This window comes from Rattus norvegicus, chromosome 12 (assembly GCF_036323735.1).
Source record: "Rattus norvegicus strain BN/NHsdMcwi chromosome 12, GRCr8, whole genome shotgun sequence".
Classification (NCBI taxonomy): Eukaryota; Metazoa; Chordata; class Mammalia; order Rodentia; family Muridae; genus Rattus; species Rattus norvegicus.
This window is the reverse complement of record NC_086030.1, coordinates 45,137,011-45,162,111: the sequence shown is the minus strand read 5'-3', so window position 1 is coordinate 45,162,111 and position 25,101 is coordinate 45,137,011. Positions and strand designations below refer to the sequence as shown.

The 25,101-nt window shown below is 51.7% G+C and overlaps 1 protein-coding gene across 2 annotated transcripts; it reads right to left on the bottom strand.

The window, feature by feature from the left end:
• Positions 1-1,698: 1,698 nt before the first annotated feature.
• Suds3 (SDS3 homolog, SIN3A corepressor complex component) lies at positions 1,699-24,148 on the bottom strand. 2 transcript variants are annotated; one of them, XM_341092.9, is made up of 13 exons: positions 23,439-24,148; positions 20,701-20,770; positions 18,026-18,081; positions 16,647-16,718; positions 15,801-15,820; positions 14,411-14,567; positions 9,927-10,022; positions 9,025-9,086; positions 8,855-8,876; positions 8,026-8,131; positions 4,645-4,729; positions 2,972-3,057; positions 1,699-2,882 (listed from the first exon to the last, which is right to left on the bottom strand). In XM_341092.9, exons 1-13 carry the CDS (start codon positions 23,578-23,580, stop codon positions 2,858-2,860), a joined length of 999 nt encoding a protein of 332 aa, XP_341093.4. In that variant the 5' UTR covers positions 23,581-24,148; the 3' UTR covers positions 1,699-2,857. The 2 variants fall into 2 exon arrangements, with proteins under 2 accessions (XP_341093.4, XP_038946110.1); XM_039090182.2 differs by lacking the exons at positions 15,801-15,820; positions 20,701-20,770; positions 23,439-24,148.
• Positions 24,149-25,101: the final 953 nt, after the last annotated feature.

The following is a 25,101-nucleotide window of genomic DNA, read 5'->3' as shown; positions in this document are numbered from 1 at the left end:
TTTAAAACAGTCTGGGCTCTTAGGAAGTAAGGATAGCGAGTCCAAATTACTAGATGAGAAGCAAGATTCTTTTTTTTTTTTTTTTTTTTTGGTTCTTTTTTTTCAGAGCTGGGGACCGAACCCAGGGCCTTGCGCATCCTAGGCAAGTGCTCTACCACTGAGCTAAATCCCCAACCCCGAGAAGCAAGATTCTTAAATAAGGAGATTACCTACTAAAAACTTACAAAAAAAAAAAAAAAAACCCATAAAAGTTAAAGAAAAAAATGAGAAACAGAAAATACTGTAAAAAGAATCCACCCCTCTCCAATTAGCTTAAGAAATCGAATCAATCATATCTATAAACTCCTTTTTGCTTTTCTCTAAAGATTTACTTATTATGTGTGGAGTTCTGCCTAAGTGTAGGCTTGCACAGCAGAAGAGGGCATCAGATCCCATCACAGAGGGTTGTGAGCCACCATGTGGTTGCTGGGAATTGAACTCAGGACCTCTGGAAGAGCAGTCAGTGCTCTTAACCACTGAGCCATCTCTCCAGCCCTCCTCCTTACTTTTAAAAAAGCCATCCAGTCCTGCACAGGGGACCTACAGAATAGGTTGTTTAACCTGAAGATAAGCATCTGGGGTCTTCCATGGACCTAGTTAGAAGTTTGGAGAGCTCCATCACAATGGTGGTCCGACAGCCACGAACTATTTGGATTCAGTGGAAGACACTGAATACACTCTTTTTGGTTACGGTTCTGGAAATCTGTCTGGAGGGTGTCAGGAGGGCACTGGCTCAAGAAGAGTGGAGAGACGACACGCAGACTCCCACGACCAAAGTTGGACACTGTGGACTTGTGGCCAGCTAATACCTGAAGAAGACACTCTGACATACCACACAGCACGGCTGTGGCATCCGAGCTGCCTGGGGACGGCTGGATTCCCGTTCACCTGCAGCCACCAGGCTGAAGGCTGGTCTCCCATTCCTCCATCTGCTCCCTCTTGAAGCCTCTGCCCCCCACTGAAGGACCTCTGTCCACAAATGGAGCCCTACACAAACAACCGAAGTGCAGATAGATAGTTCACCTCAAGGAGGACTAAGAAACTCAGTGCTCTGGGATCCAGAATGTTAAGTTTTCAAGGCTGTATCTCAAGTCCCCGACCAGTCTCACTGTCACAAAAGAGGTTTCTTAGGACACTGGGAAAGTAGTGCAGGTCAAAGTCATGTCTGAGCATGACCTAGGGTGACCTCTCAAGTTACAGAAGGCAGAGGTGCCTGCATCCCAGTCCTCACGTCACTTCACCAAAGTACAGTGTGGTGACCAGGCATGGCAGAGGGACAGCTGGCTACCGCCTCACCCCACCCCGATGGGAGCACAGCCTCTCATGATGAAAACACTTCCACATGCAGCACTGGACCGCAGGGAAGGCAAGGAAGGTCAAAGCCAAGTAAAATGTCCTAACACCCTTGGTGACAAACACCAACTACATCTAAACAAGTTTCATCATGGGAGCTCCCAGCAAGAGTTCACTGAGGTGAGCATGAAGGAGTGGGGTTCACTGCAGTGAGCACTTAAGAGTGGGGTTCACTGAGGTGAGCATGAAGGAGTGGGGTTCACTGTACAGAAGCTTACAGTGTGGGGATCCCTGCAGTTCGTGTGGTGACAGTGGGGTGGATGGACGGTAAGAGGCAGAGAAGAAACAGACCACTTGGCAACATAATTCATAAACATCATCGTTTATCCTGTTTTCTTAAAAATCCAATGGGAGAGTGGCTATAAATAAACAATGGTTCTGTACAGTCTTCCGTGGGACACCAGGGGGCAACACGGATGGAGTCCGAGGGGCTAAGAGCAAGACAAGGTGTGGACAGTCTACTGATAGCCCAGAGGTGGTGATAGGCACTCTGGTCCGCTTCGTTTCCCATGGCATGCTGGCAGCTAGAGCGTGAGGAGTCCTCTGCCCAGCCGCACCAGTCCTTTCTCCAATGGCCGGCCCAGGGGGCAAGAGGGCCAAGGCAGGGGGCTTCGCTGGGGCTCAAGCAGCACACAGAGGTGGTGGCTGCAGCTTTGACAGAGCTCTCCTTGTCACTGACACGGGACAAACCTCAGGGGAGGTTGGGGGTTCCATGGTGTTGAACAGCCCAGCATCACGGTGGGTCCAGCTCAGGAGTGAGGCACGGACCACACATGGGGCACCCACTCTGCCACCCCACTTACCGAGAACCCACACCACAGTGGGGCACACGATAAATACTTGCAGCCATTGGGAGCTAGAGAGAGGAGTTACAGACACAAACTTCTGAAATGGCCACTTCTTCCACCCTGAACAGGGACTGGGGTGTGTAAATAAATCGTGTTTGCTGGAGACTGTTCGCAGTGGTGACTCCAGCCTGCGGTGAACATGCCACGCCCCTCCCCCAGCCCCGTCCGCTGGTTGCGGTATCCAGAGTGAAGCCAGTCAGCGGAGTAGCAGCCCAAGGCAGATGAGATGTTCTGTGTCATTTATTTCTCCAAGAAAAGCAGAGTCAGGAGAACTCTCCTGCCCCACGCTTCTGGGCCCAAGGTAGGAAGCAGGCACACGATCTGCCAATCAGATTCAGGCAGGAAAGCACACCCGATGCTCTTCAGAGACCTAGAGATAATTGTTAAAAACAGCTTCCCTTCAAACTCCAAGGAGGTCGGAAAAAGGATCAAGTATAAACAAAACAGGACAAGAGTGGAATACAAGGAAGGTGGTGACCCCGGACTCCGAAAGCAAGAGTCTCTGGTGACCGAGTTCTGGAAGAGGCGGAGCAGGACAGAGCGGACAGAGATGGAGGTGGCGGCCACGTGAGCGCCCTGAAGACTCCACAGTGCTCTCCATGTCCCAGGCCAAGGAGCTAGTCCCGGTAAGTTAAGAATTTTCTATTAAGAAGAAAACAAAACAAAAATAAAAACCACTCCAGAAAAGGGGTCAAGGGAAGAGGAAGCACGTAGAAAGTCAAGCCGCTGACCGCCGGCGGATCACGAAGAGCCCGCGCTGCAGCTGGCCCAGGTAGATCCGCATCTTGGTGCTGTCGCTGGTCTTCCTCACCCAGATCTGCGGGGACAAGACAGGGAGAGTGAGAGAGACAACCCTGTGGGATTCAGTACCTCTCACAGTACCTCTCCTCCTCACTGGGCTTTGCACAGCGTAATTAAATGGCCTGAAGCAAGGTTTGAGCCAAGCACACAGGGCCCTCACAGGACTCTGCAGAGAGGGCCCCTCCCCACTCAGGCTTCAGGCTTTTCCTCTCAGTCTCCCTTCGCTTCTAGTGTGAGTAATGAGTGACTGGGAAATATAAGGGGAGCACGTAGCTTAACCTGGAAGGAGCGGACTCCCGAGCGTGAAGCTGAGCCTCCTCTGGACCACTTACACAGAAAACTGACCCTGAGTGGGTCGCCCTCCCACTGGCCCACCAGCCAAACGTACCCACAAAGGCCAAGCAGCTCCAGAGTATGTGGCAATGGGTTTGAACATGGGCTGGAACACCCCCAAGGACTGAGGCTACCCCACCATCACCAGGTGCAGAGCTCTGACTCCCTGAGGCTTCGTCCCTTTGGGAGCCCCTGGGCACCACCATTGGGTCACTGGACCACACTGGCGCTCTTATGACAGAATGCGATGGTCTTCATTAGTTTGCAGAGGCCTGTGTGCTCTGCAGAGCAGCCCATCGCACAATCACAAACCCCCCCTGGCTGGGGGCCACCATGTCTTTCTGGTGGACCCTGGCATGGCTCTGGCTTAGAGGAAACTCTCATAAACTCAGCCCAAGAAAGAACGGCATTCCTGCCTCTGCCGCTGTCCCCAACTGCCAAGCAAGCTATCGCTTGCAAACTGGTTGCATTTGAGAGCATTTTCAATTCAGGAAGCTGAGAGAATTCCAGAGACTTAAGTTATTTCATAATCCAGTTTCATTAGATTTACCGTGCGCTGGCACAAACCACTCACAGAAAAGAGACACATAAAAATCAATTTCTCTGCAGACATTTGTGACTGAAAAAAGATCAAGCCAACGCAGCTAAGAAAGTTCCAGACTTTTTGAAACTTCTAATGGTGTGAGACCCTGCTGACATCTTCCTAGTGAGGGGGCCAGCAGGAGCCCTAGGGCGGCCCCAGCACCCTCGGGTAGCACAGGAGCAGCTTTAATTCACTGAGAAATGCCTGGCAGCTTGGCATTCTGAGGCACAGCAGGGCGGGTCGGACTGGAAACAGTCAACAGTGAGGAGGCCAGCGACACAGCACCCACCTACTGAGAACTTCCTGGTGCTGGGCCATGTGCCCCACTAGTCCTCACAGACAAGTCAGTCTGTGCGAATGTAGGGAGTGGAGTGTGCACCACAGACAAGCGCAGTCAGTGTGCAGCCACTAGAGGGCACCAGAGTGCTCACTCATCTTCTGCTCTCTCCTGCCCAGCGGCTCCCAAATCCAGAGCTGCACAGGAGAGCACTGTGGCCCCAGAGCACACGGAGCTGCAGGGCCTGGCTCAGGCAGGCAGAGGTTCAAGGGTGCTGCTGACAGTTTCCCCCCACAGTGCTCACCCACCCCACAGGAGACAGGACCCCACCGTACTTTTTTTGTCAAGTCTGTTGTACTTTCAACACTTCTCAGAGCCATTTGCTTACAGGGAGGAGACTGGACGCTTACCTCATTGGCTCCTACTGAGCTGATCACACAGCTCAGTTTCTGGTTGTCCTTAGACTCCAGGTAGATGGCCTGGCTCTTGTGGTACCTGCCAAAACCAGGACACAAACAAAAATATCAGGATGGAGGGAGGGGCAAGGAAAAAAACAAAAAAACCACCACAGTGACAGAACTCAGGAGTCTCAGCAGCACACAACCCAGGACAGCATGGGCTTCGGAAGGCAGGCAGGCAGACAGAGAGACAGGCAGGCAGGCTTCCACCCCAACACTGGGTGTCATCAATCATTGTTTCTTTGAGACAGGGTCTCTCACTCAACCTGGAACTCTCTGACTCTGCTAGACCGATAGCAGGTGAGCCCCTGGGTCCTTCTGCCATAGCCCCCTGCACCCAGCACCAGTGATACACGTGCCGACATGCCCTTTGACATGGGTGCAGGGGGTGCAAACCCAGCTCCTCATGCTCGCGCTTCTGACCGTGCATCCTCCAGCTTCAATGAGCACACGTCTTTATTCAGAGAAAGCTCCCTCTGACCCATGGCAAGACAGTTCAGACAGGGAACCCAGCACCACAAGCTAGGTCCAAAAGAGGGATGTGGAGTGGGGAGAAAGCAACTCAATTCTACCTACTACCACAACTCCTTATATTAGCACATAAAAAAAAAAAAAAAAAACCAAAAAAAAAAAAAAAAACCAACAACTTCATTTCCCAAAACCTGACCCACTCCAGAGCTCTAGAGTCTCGAGGGAACCCAATGTCATGAAAACAGGCCCCACAGTCAGGTGACAGCGAGAAGGGTCAATCTGCTCAGCAACGGGGACTCCATCTCTGGCCACATTTGCAGCTCCAGACTTAAGGGGGCAAGGACAGGAGAGGAAGAGAGAAAACACACACACACACACACACACACACACACACACACACACACACACACAGTGTCGCCTTCAGCTAGCTATTTTAAAATCTCAGCCCTCTCCAGAGTGTCTTCTATGAGGGGTCTTTACTGTCCACCAAAACATAAGGCAAACTGAAAACCGAACTAAATGGCATGGGGAAGGAGGGGACGGAGGAGGTGGAGGTAGGATAAGCTGGACCACGCCAGGATGGAGCCCTAGCCCACACGGTCCTGCTGTCGCCATTATAGCCCCTAGGAAATACGCTTTGTACCCCACCTCTACAAGACAGGACTCAAAAGCCGAGTCTGCTGAACGGACAACAGAGGAAGTTTCCAGAGACAAAGGAACAAAAGCAGGGCTGGGGGGCCTGACAAGGACAGGCTAGTTCTGGGCAGGGGAGGGCAGGGCAGGAATTCTCAGGCCCCTGCAATGAGAACAGGTCAGGGCGGGGCAGGGCGGGGCGAGGCAGGCCCAGCCGCCAAGGCCTCTGTAGGACTGACTCCAGAGCATTAGACCAGGAAAGAAAATGTGTGTGTGTAACAGCACAAAAAACAGCTTCAAAACTCAGCAAAGAGGCAAATGTCTGGGAGACACGTCTTTTGGACCCGCTCTGCTCACAATGAGGAACTCGGGGAGTTCTGACACTTCAAACCAGAATCCTGCGCTGAGAGGAACAGATGCCAGCCATTGTGGCTTCCTCTTTAAAAAAAAAATTTTTTTTTTTACTATATTTTTCTCTGCAAAACATTTCATAGTCTCAGGACCAAGTCCAGAAAGATAGAGAATGGAGGCCACAGGAGAATGGAGACACAGTTACAAAATGAACACCATCTGAAATATCACACTGGCTGGAAAGCTCACAGAGCCATAGAACCGTTCGCCATAAATCTTGCCATTCCCAAAGGCCATTCTCACATGCAGGCCTGATCTTTAAAGGTTATTTGGTTTTCATTATTACAAACATTTTTTTAAATCTCACTTTGCCCCTAGTGTTAAGCAGCTAGGGCCTGCCACCTAGTGGTGGCACCTGACCTACGTAACAATCAACAAGCAAGACCAAGAGAGAACACCCATTGACCTGCAGGGAGGCCAGAGAAGAGTCTCCTCTGACTGCAGCGGACTGACAGACACCAAAACAGGTAGAGACCGGTTAAAGCCCAACTCAATCTCTCTGCTTCTGATGGAACATGGAAGATCCACAGCCCAGGTTCAGCCAACGGGAAAAAAATGTCTGTATTATCAGAATAAGCCCCACATGTCAAAGTGATATCAATTCTGGGAATCTGACAATTAAACCACAGATCATATTTACACAACATCTGTTCCATAGTTGACAGAAGAAACACAGTGTGTGTGAGACAGACAGACAGACAGACAGACAGACAGACAGAGGAGTCAGAGGCAATGATCTGCCCAGGCCCTGCCTCCTCACCAGCTCCAGGATTAGCTTTTATGCACACACTGCAGTTTGAGCATCGATTGTGGATTTGAGGTCCTGGGACCCACCATGGACCGTGAGAGAGGACCAGACATGCCAGGTGACAGACCAACATGTGACTACGACTACCATCAACTCGCAAGGCCACTGAAACAGGAGCTGTCACAAAGCCGTTACAAATGGAAGACAGAAACTCCCTATAGTGGCCCACGCCTCCCCCACACAGCCAACTGAACATCAGGGCGAGCCATGTGCACGTACGGCACCTGCCTGCACAGGATGTCCAACAGCAGCCATGGACATCGGGGCTAAAGGACCACTGAAAAGATGGCAGGAGTGGTGTACTACCTGGGTTGTCTAACCAGTGTTTGTTGAATGAATAAATGAGCTTCTCGAGTTCCTGCCTATTACTTCCAACGAAAGTCACAGGCAACCAGAACGGCTCATCTACGAGTTTTAGGATATAATCTCCCAACTACACTACACCCTGAGAGCAACAGGACTGTCTAAGAAAAGGTACCGCCGTCGGGTGAAAAGCATCTACCCCATGAGAGCCGTGTGGCGCTGAGAACACCCACTCGGCTTACCTCCAACCTGCTTAGATCACAAAACCCTTTCTTCCTGTCACCTTTAACATAGGAGGGGGTGGAGAAGGCCATATACCCTGTCATGGCTAGACGGGGACAGCCTGTAAACTCTAGCGTGGAGACAGCAACATGATACAGAAAGCTCCACAGGGCATGCTTGGAGAAACACTGCTCTCAGTGGCCTCCCGAGGCATCCACCAGCTGGCCCTTAGTCTTCAAGCAGAAGCTCACCAAAGGCTCCGAGTCTGGGCCAGAGCCCAGCACTGGGCCCGAGTCTCAGCACCACCAAAAGAAACTAAACTAATGTCCAAAGAGCTAAGCCGAGAAAACAGAGACAACATCGGCTCACCCGGCCCAACCCTCCCAACAGCCCTGCTGACACCGCTATGAGCTGTCCACACGCCTCACAACTTACCATCGCTCTTCCGAGACGGCTGTGAGCCGCACATGCTCCTCGTGACTTACCATCTCTTATCATAATACAGTTTGCCATCTTCTATCCGCGCCTCAAATCTCTGTGCTGGAGACTCTGCAGGTGTGGCAGGCAAGTGTTCAGGAGAGGATGGGGAGGCTGGAGGAATTAGAGACGCCAAGATGACAAGCAGACAAGTGAACCTGGCCTGAGCAAGGGGCTCAGCGATGCCACGCAGGAACTGATACACCAGTGAGGCCACAGCCCTGACCAACAAGTCCTTCAGTTAGTTATGGAGCCAAAGTCACTGTGCTGCCTGGGTTGGGTGCAGTGGCTATCCACAGGGGCCTCTGGCTATCCACGGGGGCCATTAGTGCTGACTGCATCAGTCTCTGTAACCTGGTGGCCCCTCACTGCCAGGTTAACATGTTGATTCTAAACTCAGTGTGGTCACCAAATCAGCATAGCTCAGTGAAATATTCTGAGTGTTTCAAGGGTGTATGGCCTACTAATGAGGACTAGGAACAGCCAGGGGGCCTAACCTGACCAGACCTTCACAGACCAGTAATGCCAGGGCTGAGCTCCAGAAAGCCCAGGACACTGAAATTTCCGATGGATTCAAGAGTGGAACTGAAAATGGTCCTGAACCTAGTGTCCGCCCGACACCCACACAGAAGGAGCCTCCAAGAGCCAAGCGAAGGTCTCCTTTACAGTAGAGTCCTAAGGAAAAGACAGAATGGCTGGCTTTAAAGAGACAGCACAGAAGAGACGGGTTTATGATTTCCTGTCCTCCTCATGACTTCTTGTGATTCACTCCTGGAAACCACACACCTGCTTTCCCAATGACAGGGGACAAAGACTGGCAATGTCATCGGCACTCACCTGGTCTCTTGGGTGACTTAAGCTGTAGGAAGAATAACAACAAAAAGGTCTCAGAGAAAATCATCTTACAAGCAACTTAAAGCATCAGAGGTGTCACGGTGACTTTAACAAGTGACAGGGACTTAAGTCACATGTGAGCTTTCAAGTACGTCAGAAACATCCCACTGTACCTTGTTCAGTGTTCTCAGATCTTCCATGATCTGCTCGTCTGTCAACAAGTAGTTTAGCTGAGGTGCTGAGAGTTAAAGAACATGTGCATCGCATGGCTTCCAAGGAAAGGCACACAACGCCCCGACGTTTTGGGACTGGAGAGGCCCAGGCCACACAGAGGCTGTCCTCAAGGTAAGAACTCTCCTCTTTAAAACGCTGACTCTCGTGCTAAAAGTCATCAGGCATAGGGAAGAACTCAACATGCCTCTCGCTCGGACAAACTGCTCTGAGGGGAAGGGAATTAGATGTCAGCAGTGGTGGGAACACAGGACAGTAAGGGGACAATTTCATCTCAGGGTTGAAAGCACTGAAGCTTTCCAGACATAGAGGGAAACTCTAGTCTCACAGGGGCTTAATTGTGCTGCGAAGGTGAGAGGGCCTGGAGCTTGTCCTCGGCTGGAGGCACACAAAGTACAGCCCACTCTGGCCCACCGGCCATGTCTATGGGTACACAGCATCTTTCCATAAACGCCTTACCTACTTGTGGCCAGTTCACAGCCCAGCAGTACAGAGGCAGGTACCTGGTGGGCCCGGGCAGTCTGCAGCCCAGTACTATAGTCGGATAACTGGTGGACACAGCTGTCCCTCAATTTACATATCTCATTGTAAGTTGCCCTGAGCTCTAAGGGAGTGTGAAAACAAGGCTGTTTCTAAAAGAGTTCCTTTCTATGTAACTTCTCTGGAAACCTCTCCAATAAAAAGCAATAGCTGAAGACTCCAGGGCAAAACGGCCACCCGACCCGTGGGTTTCCATATGCTTTCCCGACCAGTGCTGGCACTGCTCTGTGAGATCCCGCCCTGTCTACTCTATCAAGCCAGCAAGCACAGGATTACACCATTCAAGCTTGGCACAAGTGGATATCAGGAGCTGGTTTTCTCCTCTTGTCTGGAATGGGGACAGGATCGTTTGGTCGCCTCCGTAATTTTCTGGTCATGATGGGTTTCACTTCCATAGAATCTGTGTCAAGAACAGGAATGAATCGATCCAACGGCCCCTGAAGCCAGCTGGAGTCCAGGCAGATTAAGAACGTTTGTCCCACGGACACCCCATCACAGCTGTATGACCAGCAAGCTCAGTCTATGCGAGACCCTGGACGCCCAGGCCAGGCTGCAGGCCCTGTGCTTACCTGAGTCAGGCTGGCTGAGCACCCATAGTCACAGGCTATGGGACTGAAAAGAGGCTGCGGATCAGGCAGGCACCTCATGTCTGCTGCTTCCACAGAGGCTGGGGGCTGAAGCCCAGGGGCATAGAAAACCCTTTTAAAGGCAACTGACCCCAAGCCCTTTGTAGCTACCTGAGGTCAAGACTGATACACCAAAGACTGGGAATGGGGCTGCCTTTCATTCTGGATTTCTCTACATGAGGTTCGGTAGATGGACTCCACACAGGGTAGCCTCTCCTCCCCCAGCAGTGGCCACTCAGATATGCTCTCCCCAGGGCGGTGGGCAAACCTGTCACCCAAGCCTGCCCCTGCCTGCAGGTTTACTTTCAACACCAGCAAGTCCTGCTCTTGAGAGCTTCAAACATCCACTTCCTCTGAGTCTGGCCAGGGAGCCCCAGAGCTCAACTGGGGCAGCATAGAATCGAACTCCCAGGTCTGACGCCCAGACAGATGACAACACTGGAGAAGACATCTGAGCAGGACATGTAACCTCCAAACAGTTGATCCAACTGCCTTGCATTAGACATCTGGTTTCTGTGAGACAGGCACTACCTAGAATCCCACTGGATCATCTAGTTCCTGTCCATCCATTCATCAGGAAGTCTACCCAATGGGAACCCCAGGCAGTGCGGGCCTGTCTGAAAGGATAGAAGACAGGGCAAGTGCTAGGTAGTCTACAGCACCCCTGGCAACATTATTCCACAGGAACAGGCTTTGTTCTGTACTCCTAGGCTGCTCTCTCACTTCCTGCCCCTCCCCAGCTCCAGCTCAAACTTCCCTTTACCGTATTTTAAACATAAAGCAAGTTCATCCACCTCTCTCCTGAAGTGGAATCTAAGAGAGTGAGCTAACCCCAGAGCAGAGGCAGAAAGACTGGCTGGGACACAGGGGTTGGAGAAGGAGGTCATTACGATGAGACAGCAGTGACTGTAGTCAACTAGATAACACTGAGTATGTCAGAACAGTCTGTGGGTCTGAGACTGTCAGTGTCTCCACTAGGCAATGGCAAATAAAGTGGGGAGACGGCTCAGTGGGTGAGGATGTGACCTAGCGACAGAGCACTTGCCTTGTAAGGACCTGGGTTCTTCTCCCACCCAGTTCTTGAGATGAAAAAACTTACTATTTGTTTAGCTATTGGGGTAAAAATAACAGCAATAGTTTGAAGCACACGGTTCGTTTGAGGCTTGCAGCTGATGGAGTGCAGACACAGGGCCCCGCTGGACACGCAGCCTCCCTATCTGTCTCCAGCAGGCGGGCAGGCTCACCCATGCTGCCACAATCACACGGAGGGGAGTGCAGGGGATGAAGCCAGCCCCAGGTGTATAGAGGCCATGCTGGGAACACAGCCTGACCCCCAAGAGAACAAAGTTGCCCAGGACGAGGAGCCCACCCACCCCAGGTCAGGTCACCTCTCTCCTTCTCTCCGCAGACCTTTCTGGGCGGTGTTTCCCTGACTTCCCCTTTCATTGGAGCATTAGGCGCTGCCCCATACAGCCACACTACAACAATCCTATCAGATCTTCACCTCACCTTAAACCTGGAAAGTCTGGGAACAGACCAGCCAGCAATCCAACCTTCCTGACTCAGTGGAGTGGAAGGAGCTGGTCTAATCCAGTTAGAACAGACCGACTGGCTTCAGTACTAGCTAGATCCTTGGGGGACTTGGGGCTAACTTCTGAGTCGACTCTGCCACTTTTAAACCTGAAAATGACACCCAAATCAAGCAAAGCTATGCAAGCGAAGGTCGCTATGCCTGCAGGTGCCAGGGGTGTGCTCTGTGCCCGCCATCCCTCCAGACTATACCACCCCTCAGCAGGGAGTCGACCCTCCGAGGAAAGAGGCCTGTGAGCCTTCAGGGGCCCCTGACCTCACAGGAGACTGTGGATTTCTGCCTCAACATTATGACCGCTCATGGTATTTCTTTTTTTTTCTTTAATTAACTTGAGTATTTCTTATATACATTTCGAGTGTTATTTCCTTTCCCAGTTTCCAGGCAAACATCCCCCTCCCCCCTCCCCTTCTTTATGGGTGTTCCCCTCCCCATCCTCCCCCTCTTGCCGCCCTCCCCACAACAATCTAGTTCACTGGGGGTTCAGTCTTAGCAGGACCCAGGGCTTCCCCTTGCTCATGGTATTTCTTAAAGGAAATCCATGGATTTTACTGGGATCAAGAGTAGCTCCCAACAGGGCCTGTGGGTGGGAGGACAACCTAGTGTGCAAATGTCCCGGCAACAACAAAAGTCAATCAGCAGCAAAACGTCCGACTAGTCAAAGGAAAGGCAAATTAAAAATGATCGAGCCAGGGCTGCAAAGGTGGCTCAGCCTCAGGAGCGCCTGCGCCTGCAGAGGCCCCTGGTTCAGTGTCCTGCCCTCCTCAGGCAAACTCAGGACCGCCCATAATGCCAGCTCCAAATCAAAGCGGAGGCAAACAAAACAGGTGGCATAAGCATGTGCAGACACAAGCGCACACGCACGCATGCTCACAAACACACACACAGCACAAAGATAAATCTTGAAAAAAAAGGGAGGGGGCAATGCTCTTGACGCCTTGAAGGGCATGAGGTCTGCCTGGTTATCTGGGTCCCTTATAACTCTGGCCTCAACATCAAAGACTCACATCAGCTCACTCTGCTTACTCGAGAGGGGCCCAACAGCAGTGGGACGGGCCAGCCAGACCCTGAGCAGTCCCCAGGTGACCTGACTCTGCATGAGGCCATTTTAAGACATTGTTTATGTGGACAGAGCTGGATGCAGCCAGCCATTGTCCTTCTGGCTTCAGTGCTTCCCTCCCGCCCTCCATGCATGGCCAGAGCTCTCCACACTGAGGTACCAAATGGACGGCTTTAAACGCTGTCATCTGCTTCACTGCCGTACAAACGATTGCCCTGTCTTTGTCTTTTCTGCCTCCTGTCTCAGTCCAGAAGCTGGCTATGAAACCACCTGGCTAGGGCCTGATGCTTGTCAGTAACTAGGACACCGGAGCACACACAGGCGAGCATGTCCTTCCCCAAAGACAGCAGGAGAGCTATAACCGGCGGGATTTCCCACTAACTTAATGGCAGCTCCCAAACAGCTGGAGGCTCCGGCAGAGCGATGAGGTGTCAGTGCCAGCCACAAAACCATCAAGAAAACTGCACGTGGGTCAAACAGGTGGGGGGACTGGTGCCTGAGTGCAGCACCACGGAAATAGAAACAGCGCTGACGGGTAAGGAGGCAGCCTGAAGGCGCTACCCCAACACCCACCTCATGTTTCTGAGCTGTACTCGTTCATGCCCAAGCTCTCCCCTACTCCACCTCACCAGACCCTGCCTCATTGTCACTGGGGGACCTGTGGAGGGCACTCAGTCCGCGTCGATGGGATGGCCAAGCTGGTCCACAGTGCAGACACCAAGGGACCTGTGGGCTGCAGCTGTCTACTTTGGGATTTAAAGTCAAGATTTCCATGAAAATATAGATGTCCTACCAAGCCTTGTTAAAATCAGCTATCCTATCCGGAGCCCCAGAGCCTTCTGGGTAGACGAAAAAGACAAAGTGTGGGGGCGCAGAGGAACACGCCACCTGTGTAGCCATGTGGCCAACTCAGTGCTCACTTGCAATGAGGACCCTGCCAAGTTCCGAAATGGCCGGTTCCTGCCAATGCTCGGAAGAGTTGGCCATGCTGCTCCCCCAGACCTGTCTGTAACCTGCTGAGCTCCCTTGACATCAATTCCCAGCTGCTAGGGAGGAACCGGACTCTAGAGAGACAGATGGTGCGGGAGACTTCTAAGCCTCACTGCCCTGAAGGAACCGCTGGCTCTGAGCCTCACAGCACTGCCTGGGGGAAGAGGCACAGCCGCCTCCCTCAAGATGTCACAGAGCAGCACCCTTTTCTAATTGTAAAGACAGCCATCTCCAGGTGGCCCTGCTGAGAGACTCGCTGACGAGGAGCCAGTTAAGGCAGGCCAGCCTGAGTGCGCAATTGAACAGCAGCAGCCTGCAGGCGTCCGCCTGTCACGGGACACCGCAGGCACGCAGTCTGACCCTTCTACAGGGAGAAGCTAAGCACCTGCCTCGGTCCCCAGTTGGTGCGGGTGGGGGTGAAATGCTGGCCTTGTCAGGAAGCCAGCTCTATCACCATGCCCTGCGGCGGGCGTGAGAGGAGTGACAAGGGCAGGCCCAAGGCCCAGGTCAGGGGGCTTCTGTACCTCCGGTGAGCTCCATCGTGAGCTTCTCATTCTCAATCATCTTCTTCTTCTCCTCGAGCTCGGCAATCAGGTTCTCCTTCAGCTCTACCTTCTTGTCCTCAAACTCTTTCACAGCCGCCTTCTTCTCCTTAATGTAATTCCTTTCCACCTGCTCCGTCTGGCCGAGATAGAGATGCGGCTAGGGTGGGGTGGCCGTGGGGAGCAGAGAAAGCCTGACGACGCTTCATTTCACCCACACAGACCCATGGGGTCAGGGGTCTTGGGGACAATCCCAGCAGGTCCCCAAACCCAGCCATGTAACAGCACTTGCTTCCATGGCACTGTCCTGCCACCCTGCCCGCTCCTCTCCCCCGTGAGTCTGCTGAGGCTATAACATCAAACAGAGCTCGAGTCTCTCTGAGAGAGCTAGGGAGGTGTTCCTTCAGGAAGGACACCATTTCAAGTGAAAACAGCCCATTCCAGGCGAAGTTTCTGCATTCAAAACTAATTACACGACACTGTAGCCAGACGGCGTGCGATTATGTCTGACCCGTAAAAACAAAAGCAGCTACGAACCACTCACCAGGCACCTGAACCCTCCAGCACTCAAGCAGCAAACTTAAGCTATTAATAAAGAGCTGCCTGAAAGCCCACCTGTGAGACCTCACACTGTCCTGGGTGATGGCTGCGCGTGTACTGGAACACAGGCTCTGCCTGGCCGGCATGCACCAAACTAATCTTAGTAAAACGCCTTCCAGTAACTTGAATCTGACAAACCAAAAAGCACCTTTTATGTCCCACTGGCCGCAAGGGCAGCCCATCATTCAAGAACTAGGCCCTTGTCTCAGTACCGCAGCACAGAAACTGTCCATGACATGAAAGGAAATGCTGACCCGTGAAGCCCAAACACAGGCAGACCAGTGGGCCAACTCAAGAGACCGGGCTCCAGGGAACCACTAGCAAAGCACCAGAGACTCCGGAGACAAATGGTCATGACGTGAGGTAAAGGTCAATGGTCAGACAGCGGCTAGCGAGATGGGTTAGCAGGGAGCTCAGTGCACCTCTAAAGGACCTGAGTCTGGTCCCAGTGCCCACACTGGGTGGCTCTCAACTGCCTGTAACTCCAGCTTCAGGGGATCCAGCACCCTCTTCTGGCCTCCAGAGGCACACACATACATTTTAAATTAAAAGAAAGAAACAGCGAGGGGTAGCATCTTGACCCAACGTGGTCAGGAGGGACTGCACAACATCCTGAGTGCGTGGAAGATCTGAGCAGGCATTAAGCATCCCTAACCAAGTGAGCTGTGGTGACATTCCCAAACTGTCCACTTGCTAACAGAAGGCAAGGCCAGCGGACCAAGAGTTAGACTGTCCAAGAAGCCTGCAAATGCAAAGGACCCTGGGTACTTACTTCTAGCTGGAGGAAGAGTTCTGAAAGAGAGAAAAGCACAGTTAAGATTCGCCAGCCACCATCTTTCTAGATAGGGTGTCAGGATTCACCGAGAGGCTCGGGCAGTTCTACCCCACCAGCCTGACAAAATGCTCTCAGGCCCACCCAGTAGGACACAAGGCAGTCAGTCACCTCGGAGGCAGAGTCCACACGAAGGCTTTCTAAGCAGGCTATATACATGACAAGGCAGACTCCCTAGAGGATGGGGGGGGAGTCTGGGCTCAGCTGGGATTTAACTCTGGTTCTTCTCTCAAATTCCAGATCCAAGGCAGCTGCCTTCCTGAGGCCTTCACCGACAGAACCAAGTTCATCAAGCTCTACTCTAAGCTATCTCAGTGCCTACTGAGGGCCAGCAACTATTAACTGCTTTCCTGAGTGATAGCTGGTCTTGGTTGTCAACTTGGCTTCACCTGACATCGCATTGCTCAAAGTGCCAATGTGCACAAATGCTTAAGCACCCTGAACAAACTCTGTGTATAGCAGACCAGTGGCAGGCACTTCATGCTGCTAAGTGCTCATAATAAATGGAGGCCAATACAAAGCCACACCCCTCATCTCGGGTACAGACTGAGCTAATCAAGGCAGGATGGACTCCAGCCTCCTCCACCAAGTGAACAGGGAGGAGCAGCCCAGACACCCTGCCGCCTGGAGGACGGAGAACAGCTTTCTGTAACAGCAGCCTGGGCTCACCTCTTCCCTCGCCTTTCTCCCAGGGGGAGGACGGTTTGGGTATGTTATGGGTTTGCACGCTCTCTGCTGGGACAGGTAGAAAGCATGGAGGTGTTGGACCTGAGCTGCAGCACCAACCTGCATTCCGGATCCTCTCTCTGTACTGCTGGTCCAGCTTCTTCATCCTCTTCTGATATTCCTGTAACGTACCTATGGACACACAGGACACAGTGACTCGGGGGCTCAGCCCACTTTGCACACTTCCCTCTCCTCAGTCACTTTCTAGCACTGGAGCCACCCAGAGAGCTATACAGGGAGAGACAGCACCAGACCATGTGGCGCTTCCTCCTCCTTCCACAGGACCTCGGGCCAGGACACCAGGTGACGCTGAGCACCGGGCCCTATGGTCTAAGACAATGAGCCCCAATCTCCTGGAGAAGGCTCATCCTCTTGCAGTGAGATCTAGGTCAAAACTATCCAAGAGAGCTTTGTATGGTGGTGGAAAACTCTACCTATGTAATACCAATACAGTAGCCGAGTAGGAGCTATGTTAGCACTGAAAATTAATCAGTAAATTTGAGGAACCCAATCACTTATTCAATTCAACACGACTCAGGTGTGTGGCTCAGGGCAGTCAGATGGTGCAGGTACAGATCCTGAAACCCTGCTTGTTCACCTTCCCTAAGGCAGCTGTCATGAGTCCCCATCTGTAGGAAGCGCTTGCTGGCACGGTAACTGACAGAGTACCAGGGCCCAGGAGCGCCCCGCCCAGCAAGGAGGCACAGGCCACCGCTCAGCTCCCATCCCTTCTTCCTTCACTTTGAGGATGATGCAAGAGATGGGACATGCCCCAAAGTCACATTATTTAGAGAACAGTGACACTGGGTTGCAAGATCTTGGAGAGCTAACTCTAGGTCTCAGGCTCTAGACTGTAGAGGCCACCATATTTGGAAGACACAGCCACTTACAATTTACCATGAAGAGAGAGTGCTGTGGTGAGGCATAGGCTTGGCTCAGGAAGAGAGAAAACTTGACTCCTTTCACAACAATGCCCCTTCCTTTCTTTCTTAGAAATGTTTTCCCATGTGCATGTGTGCATGCCTGTGCGGGCATCTGGAGGTCAGAGGACATCTTTTGGAGTGAGTTCTCCTACAATGTGAACTGTGGGCACCACACTCAGGTCATGAGGCTTGGCAGCAAGTTCCTTTACTCACTGAGCCATCTTGTCAACCCACAACATCCTCTTAAAACAGACAATGTCTATCTTAGGCATGGTGGTCTCCTATCTATGCCCCAAGCCCCCAAGGGAAACTTCGAGAGTGTGTTCCTTACTGAAAACAGTGAGATATGAAGATCAGGAACTCACTCTTTGGTAAGAGACAGCAGACCATGTACAGATGACTGAAACAGACCAGCACCCCTCACCCGCACTCCCAGTCAGAAGTGAAGCTCGCAGACTTCAGTGACTTGCAGCAGAGGCGCTGCGGAGCCGGGGGGGGGGGGGGGGGAACACCTACCTTCCTGCAGCTGCTGCAGCTGCCTCTTCAGAGAGGCCAGTTTGTCCTGGTACATCCTGCAAGAGAGGACGGACTCAGCTCACAGGTAGGAGCAGGCTGTCCTGGAGATGCAATCGTGGTCTTCAGGGCAGAGAAGGAGAACCAGGCTGAAGAGGTTTGAGGTAAAGGGATCACAAGGTGACACAGCCCTGCACTCCTGAAGTGTGCCCATCCCTGTGAAGCTGTGAGAACTTCACAGAGAGAGAGCAGCAGGCACTAGTGAACCCCTACAGTACAAGGTAAGCAAGAGCAGACCAAGATCAGCAAAGGGGCTGAGCAGACGGGGTAAGAACATTTGCGCCAGCCTTGACGTCTGAGGTCCACCTCGGGGACCAGCAGCATGGTGTCGTCTGACATAAGGTGCAGCACCCTACAACCCCCTTAATGCACAAGAATACACAGAAACATGTTTTCCAAAGGGACTGTGAATGGTGGGATAGTGTGCCTTAGCAAATCTTCTCTACAGACAGCGCAGCTATGTAAGGGCCAGGTCACGTGAGAGCCACTACCTTTATAGGATCTGAAAAAATAACGCCGATCCAGGCTCAAAAGTTAAATGCAGGATGGATCTGCAGCCCCACTGGGCGAGGACACAGCTCGCTAAGCAATGTGGCCAGTTCACACCTCTCACACTAGGGGTCACAGGCAACCACACACACACCAGCAAGAGCGTCGGGTGTGAGGCCGGGAATATCCTACCTGGGGCAATACTTAGGCTTCTACATGGAAAACCCCCAGTTCCTCAGTGGCAACAACAAAGGTCTGAGAGACCTTTCACTCCTCACAAAGCCCGACAGACACACAGACCCCTCCCTTCAGAACAGCAAGAGGCCCATGAGCCCGCCCGACTGCTCTCTGAGGGTCGGCCCTAATGCACAACTCAGGGTCCCCACAGGACAGTTTTCATCACAGTGGCTGTGTAGCTTAGTGTAAAGGAGGCACAGTAATCAAAGGCTTGGCTCTAAGACTGCTGCTGATCGGGGCTGGATCTAGAGAAGGCTCAGGGGTTATGGGCACTGGCTGCTCTTGGGGAGGACCTGGGTTCGATTCCAGTTCCAATGTGGCAGCTGACAGCAGTCTGTAACTCCAGTTCCAGGAGGTCCAACGCCTTCTTCTGGCCTCTGAGGGTATTGCACACGTGGTACATAGAACACACAGGCAAAATACCCACGCATATAAAAAAAAAAAATAAAAAGATCTTAATTTAAAAACAAAAACAAAACTCTGTTTTCGAAACATGGCAAAGACAGGAGAGGACGTTGTCTGAGAAGTCTGCGGAACACAGGGCCTCATCCCCACCACACAGACGGAGTAAGCAATTCTAAGTCTCTGTTGAAAGGTAATACTTATGGTGGGGACCAGATCCACTGACATCACATCCCCGGAAGAGTCTGTGAGAACAAGTCTCAAGCAGCCAGACTCACCAGTAAAAAGCTGGCAATGTAGAGAGACCAGGCAGAGTTTCAGGTGCAGCGGACTGCACACATGAATTGTTAATGTGACCTTGCACTGGCAGCGGTCACACCTGGTTGAGTTGCTCTTTTGGGTTGAAGATGACAGATGCTAGAGAGATGGCCATGCACATTTGAAAGGAGAAGCCAGAGGGATGAAATGGGGACCACAGGTTAGGAGCACAAGAGTTCAAAACCAAGAGCCTCAGAAGAGATCCCGTCACCACTTCCTGAAAACTGGGCGTGGAGCCTCACTATGCAGCACTTGGGACGAACCAGCAAGACGGAGGTGAGTTCAAGGCAGCCTCAGGGGACGAAATGATTTCCAGACGAGCCTGAACCTCTGAGTGATGCCCTATCTGGAACACAACCCACACGACCAGGGCACAAATCAGGCAGCGGGTGGGTCACAGCGCACGCACCTGAAGTGCAGCTACTTGGAAGGCTGGCGTAGGAGGACGCCTGGAACCCAAGTTTGATACCAGTCCGGCAACAAGACAAGACTCTGGATTTGTTTGGTGGTTGATGGTTTGTTTCTCTTTAAAAAATTAAGAACCAGATGGTGGCAGTGCACACGCTTAATCCTAGTGCTTGGGAGACAGAGGCTGGCAAATCTCTGAGTTCAAGGCTAGCCTCATCTAAGGAGCAAGTTCCATGACAGTCAGGACTAGTCAGAGAAACCCCATCTCAAAAAAAATAAGTAAATAAAAATAAAAAAGCCAGGCGTGTTAATCTTCTGTGAACTGGAGGCTAGGCTAGTCTCAAAACAACCCCCCACTTCCCTCAGAAAAGTCAGGGACTTAGCTTCTCTGGGCACACATTACTATGGCTCAAGACAGAGGAAGGGCTTTCCTGAGCATGTGTGAGAGTAAACAGTGTGGCAGGAAGGGGGCGGCTGCCTGCTCCCTCAATTCCCAGGACACTCGGGACACCCACATATGGCCTACAGTATAGGAGGGGGCTGGGGGCCTGCACAACAACCCTTTTCCTGGGTTCCAGGGTTCACAGCAATTCTAATGGCCTCACAGCCCCACCCCACCATTCCATCACAGCTCCTGCTAGCCCAGCCTCAGGAGAGGGAAATTATAGAAACACCTGAGCTTTGCAAGCACTGAGGTCAGAAGGAGTCTCTGAGAAGACCAAACAGCCTGTGTACTCCAGGGAAAAGGCACGAGGGCTACTTACTGTTCCTTCATCTCCACGTAGTCTTCCTCATCGTGCTTAGCCAGGTCGGTCTCACTGGCATCCTCAGTGTCTGGGTGAAACGAGGGGAGAAGCGGGCAGTTATGATTTGGTTCACAGACTTGGCATCCATCGTGACAGCACAGGCATTGTGACAGCACAATTTACAGGCTTCTGGGAGAAGAATGAGTTTCTATCCAATATGGGCCTACCTGAACCTACTACTAAAAAAGTGTGTGTGTGTGTGTGTGTGTGTGTGTGTGTGTGTGTGTGCGCGCGCGCACATGTTTAAAACTAAAGAGAAATGCCATTCCAACTTGGGGTTATGCTGAGAATGCACTTCATATGACGCACAGTGAGAAAAGAGTCGGACACACCAGTCAGTCGGATAGAGGCACATGCCCATCCCATCCCATGTTACATGTTGCACATGCCCACACCATCCCATGTTAATGTTGCACACATGACCATCCCATCCCATGTTACATGTTGCACATGCCCATTCCATCACATGTTACATGTATCCAGTGAAAAGAAGACCATCCCACAACAAATTCAGTTCTAATAACCAAACCGATTTCCAAGTTAACAGGTTTAAAAAAAAAAAATACAGGAGACAGGGCAAGATACTTTTTGTTAAATGTTTCAAAACCTTGTATTTAGATAAATTTTAACAAGGGACCTGGAGGTATGGCTTAATAGTTTGTGGAGGATAGCGGATGGCTTATAATGTCCTGGAACTCCAGTTCCCGGCCGGGGATCTGGCGCCCTCTATTGGCTTCAAAGGGCACCTGTACACGTGGTGCCCATGAACTCATACAGACACATATACACGCACATAAAAACTAATGAGTTAAAAACAATTTCAATTATTTTTATTTTGTTCTATGTGTATGAGTGATTTGTCTCTCTGTAGATCACCCCTGAATGCCTGGTACCCACAGAAGTCAGGTGATGGCTAGAGCTGTAGTTATAGATACAAGTGTAACTTTAATTCACCCATGGCTTTTGTCATCTCTGAGGTTTACTGTCCCCTTACTGTACATCTAATCTAGGCCTAGAATGTTCTTCAGTCTCTGAGGCTCACTGCTGGATAAGCTCGCCCTTTCTTGTTCTTCCTGAGCTCTGGCTCTGAGCTCTGCTCTTCTGACTCAAACTCCTCACCAGCTGACTGGTTTTAATCTGGCTTCAATCCGTTTCTTAGTGAATGGCTGCTTGGCCTCATTCTAACGTTGGCAATATCTTCATTCATCTCCTTCTCATTCTCTGCCTTGTTCTTTCTCTTCAACCTGTCTCCGTAAAACTGTCCCAGTCAAACTGCCCCCTTCTTTTCTTCCCCTCTGCGCTGCTCTCTTAAGTAGACTTTTTCCTTTCGTCTGAGAGCTGATTAGACCCTATTCTGTCAAATCTTTCTCTGATCGCCACTTTGGCACTCAATTAGACACCACTTTCAAACAGGGGTGCTTCCTTCCACAAACTGACTTTGCCTTCATTGTTTGGGATTAAAAGTATTACTAAGGGCGTGTCTGTATTCCAGCCACAGGGATTAAAATTGTATGCTAAGGCTGAGCCACACCACAACTAAAAACAAGGTTTTTTCCACAATAAAATAACACAATCTCGGGGTTCGCAGTGTGATCGAATATCCTGCAACATATAGACAGTTGTGAGCCATTGAAACCTGGACCCTCAGACAAAATCTGTAAGTGTTCTCAACTGCTGAGCCATATATATATATACATATATATTTAACATATATATTTATTTAAATATATATATTTAATACACATATAGATTTAAACTGGTCTTAAGCAACTAACTGAACTGGATCCAAGGCCTGAAGGGGATCAATTTTGTGTTCACTGTACCCCCTTGTGGTCGTTCAAAGAAGTGCATCTTTCACATTGAAAAATCCCTAGTTAAACCTTGCTTTTCACTATAGTTAAACCAAATGCACTCAGTCCCTTCAACTTTCTACTCTGCAAGAGCTGCTGCGTTCTGAAAGGCTGTAGCAGACCCAAGTCTCCACAAAGCCACCTCCTTTCCTCCGCGGCACTTTCACTAAGGTCCTGTCTAGAGCCAGCCAACTCTGTTACTAGGCACTTGAGAGACTAAGATCCTCCTCGCAATCGAGGTAGCTTTTGCTTCTTAAAACCCGACTTTGTGTCTACCTATACAAAGGCTTCCCTTTGCCCCTTGCCCCTTGCCCTTCTGCTTCTGGCTTCTCCTCCACCTAGCTAGCTCCTTCCTCAATCCCTCTGGGTGTCCCCCTCACACTCGCCAAAGAGTAAACAAGGTCCAGGTCGAGACCTGAGGCTGGAGGAGCGATAACGCAAATGCAAACTACTCGGGACTGAAAACAAATACCGACCTCCCCTTTGGTCCACTTCACAGTGGCGAGGCGGATTCCATTTAACCCCTACACCTAGGAAGTGAGGACTCCATGCTACTCCGCAGGAGGTGGGTAAACAAGACAGCTTTAAGGTCACAAAGCTGGGAGAGGTGCCGGCCAAATGAATACTTACATCTGCCAGATTCCAGGTCCCCAAGTGCAGCTAGAGGCGTTAAAGATTTTGAGCAGAGGAGCTGGGAGCGAAGAAGCCAAGACGGGCATCACTCGACCCAAGTGCGGAAATGAGACACTGGGCTGGGGACCGTCTCAAAGGGATCCCTAGCTCTCAAGAGCTCTGGCGACCTCTGACCCCCGCCCCACAGCCCCTGGGCCCCGATCCCCTCCGCACCTTCGTCGGACTCTCGGCCCCGGCAGCTGCGCTCGTCGTCCTCGACGCTCTCCAGCTCCTCGTCGTCCTCGGGGTAGTACTCCGGGGCCGGCGGCGCTGCAGCCGGAGCGGGCGCCGGAGCCAGCAGCCCCGCGGCGCTCATGTCGCCGCCTCGGGCCGCAGCGGAGCGTGTCCCGCGGAGATCGCGGCCGCCTGGCTGCGCCCCGGACAGCCCCCACCTCGCGCAGCCGGAGCCTCGGACACCCGGTCTGCCTCGGCGCCGAGCTCCGCCCCCGGCGCCCGCGCTGGGCAACGGGGGCCTCGCGCACCGGGCTACTTCCGGGTCGTAGGCTGCCCGGTGACAGCCTGATCCAGCCGTCCTCGAGGGAGTGGCGGAGACGCCGGGCTCCACGTTCTCTGACACAGCAGCGTCGTCATCGCTGTCTTATGAATCCTCAATCGGCCACGGGGGAGGGGCGAAGGCAGGGGTCTCTGGGGTCAGGCATATCCATGGGCAGCCGTGCCCGCAGTCAGGACCCGGAGGTTGGGAGGACACTTCCGGAAACGGCCACCAGGCGGCGCCTGGAGTCAAAACTAAAGTGTATCGATGCGACCTGATGGGCGGAGGCTTTGCAAAGCCCTGTCTAGGTAGCATGGTCTGATTCAAGCAGGTGAATGACATAAACTGTCCCCGTGGTGGGCTTGGAAGCCTGGACAGCCGGAGTGTGTGGGACACAGAAAATGGGATGCATGGTTGCGCCCCTGTCTTAATGGGGGCTTTATTAAAAATTACAATAAAGGCAACTTGCTCCCATTTCATCCGCGGGTCGGGTCATTCACCCTAGGCCTTGCCAGTGCTTTCTTTTGAATAGATGTATTGGGTAAGCTGTTCTCCCGATTTTACAAATGAACAAAAGAGTTACCATGCTCTTTTCAAAAAAAGAAAACGGTGGTATCAGTTTAGAATCTCAGATGCAGACTGTCCAAGGGAGAGCCATCTTGTGTTTCCTCGAACATGATTTTTTAAGGTATTCTGACCTAAAACACTAACTTGCTAATCTGCTAATTTTCACGTAAATAAATAGAGCATTTCCCTACGGCAACTACATTGGCTTACATTCAGAAGCCAACTCTGGGCGAAGTGGACTTTAGTCCCAGCACTAGGGAGGCAGAGGCAGGCTGAGTTCAAGGCCAGCCTGGTTTACAATGCGAGTTCCAGGACAGTCAGGGATACACAGAGAAACCCTGTCTGGAAAACAAGCAAAAAAAAAAAAAAAAAAAAAAAAGCCATGAAACTAAGTTTCTCCATGTGTTAATTTGCATAGCCCTGTACTCCCCATCCCCAGAAGAGGAACACAGTGTTACAGTTTTGCTTAGAGGAGGAGAAGGGGAAGGAGGAGGACCAAGAGGAGGACGAGGAGGAGGTGGACGAGGAGGAGGAGACCGAGGAGGAGGAGGAGACCTATGGGTTCTACCTAGTGGCTCAGGACTATAATCCTAGGCAGACAGAGCAAGATCAAGGCTTGCCTGGGTCTCAGAATGAGTTCGAGGCCAGACAGTTTAGTGAGACCCAAGTTTGAAAAAAAAAAGGAGGGCTCTGGATGCATATGGGTGGGTAGGGCACTTGCCTGGCATGCTGGAGACCCTAGCTTCTGTCCCTAATTGGAGAGGCAGGGAAGATGTG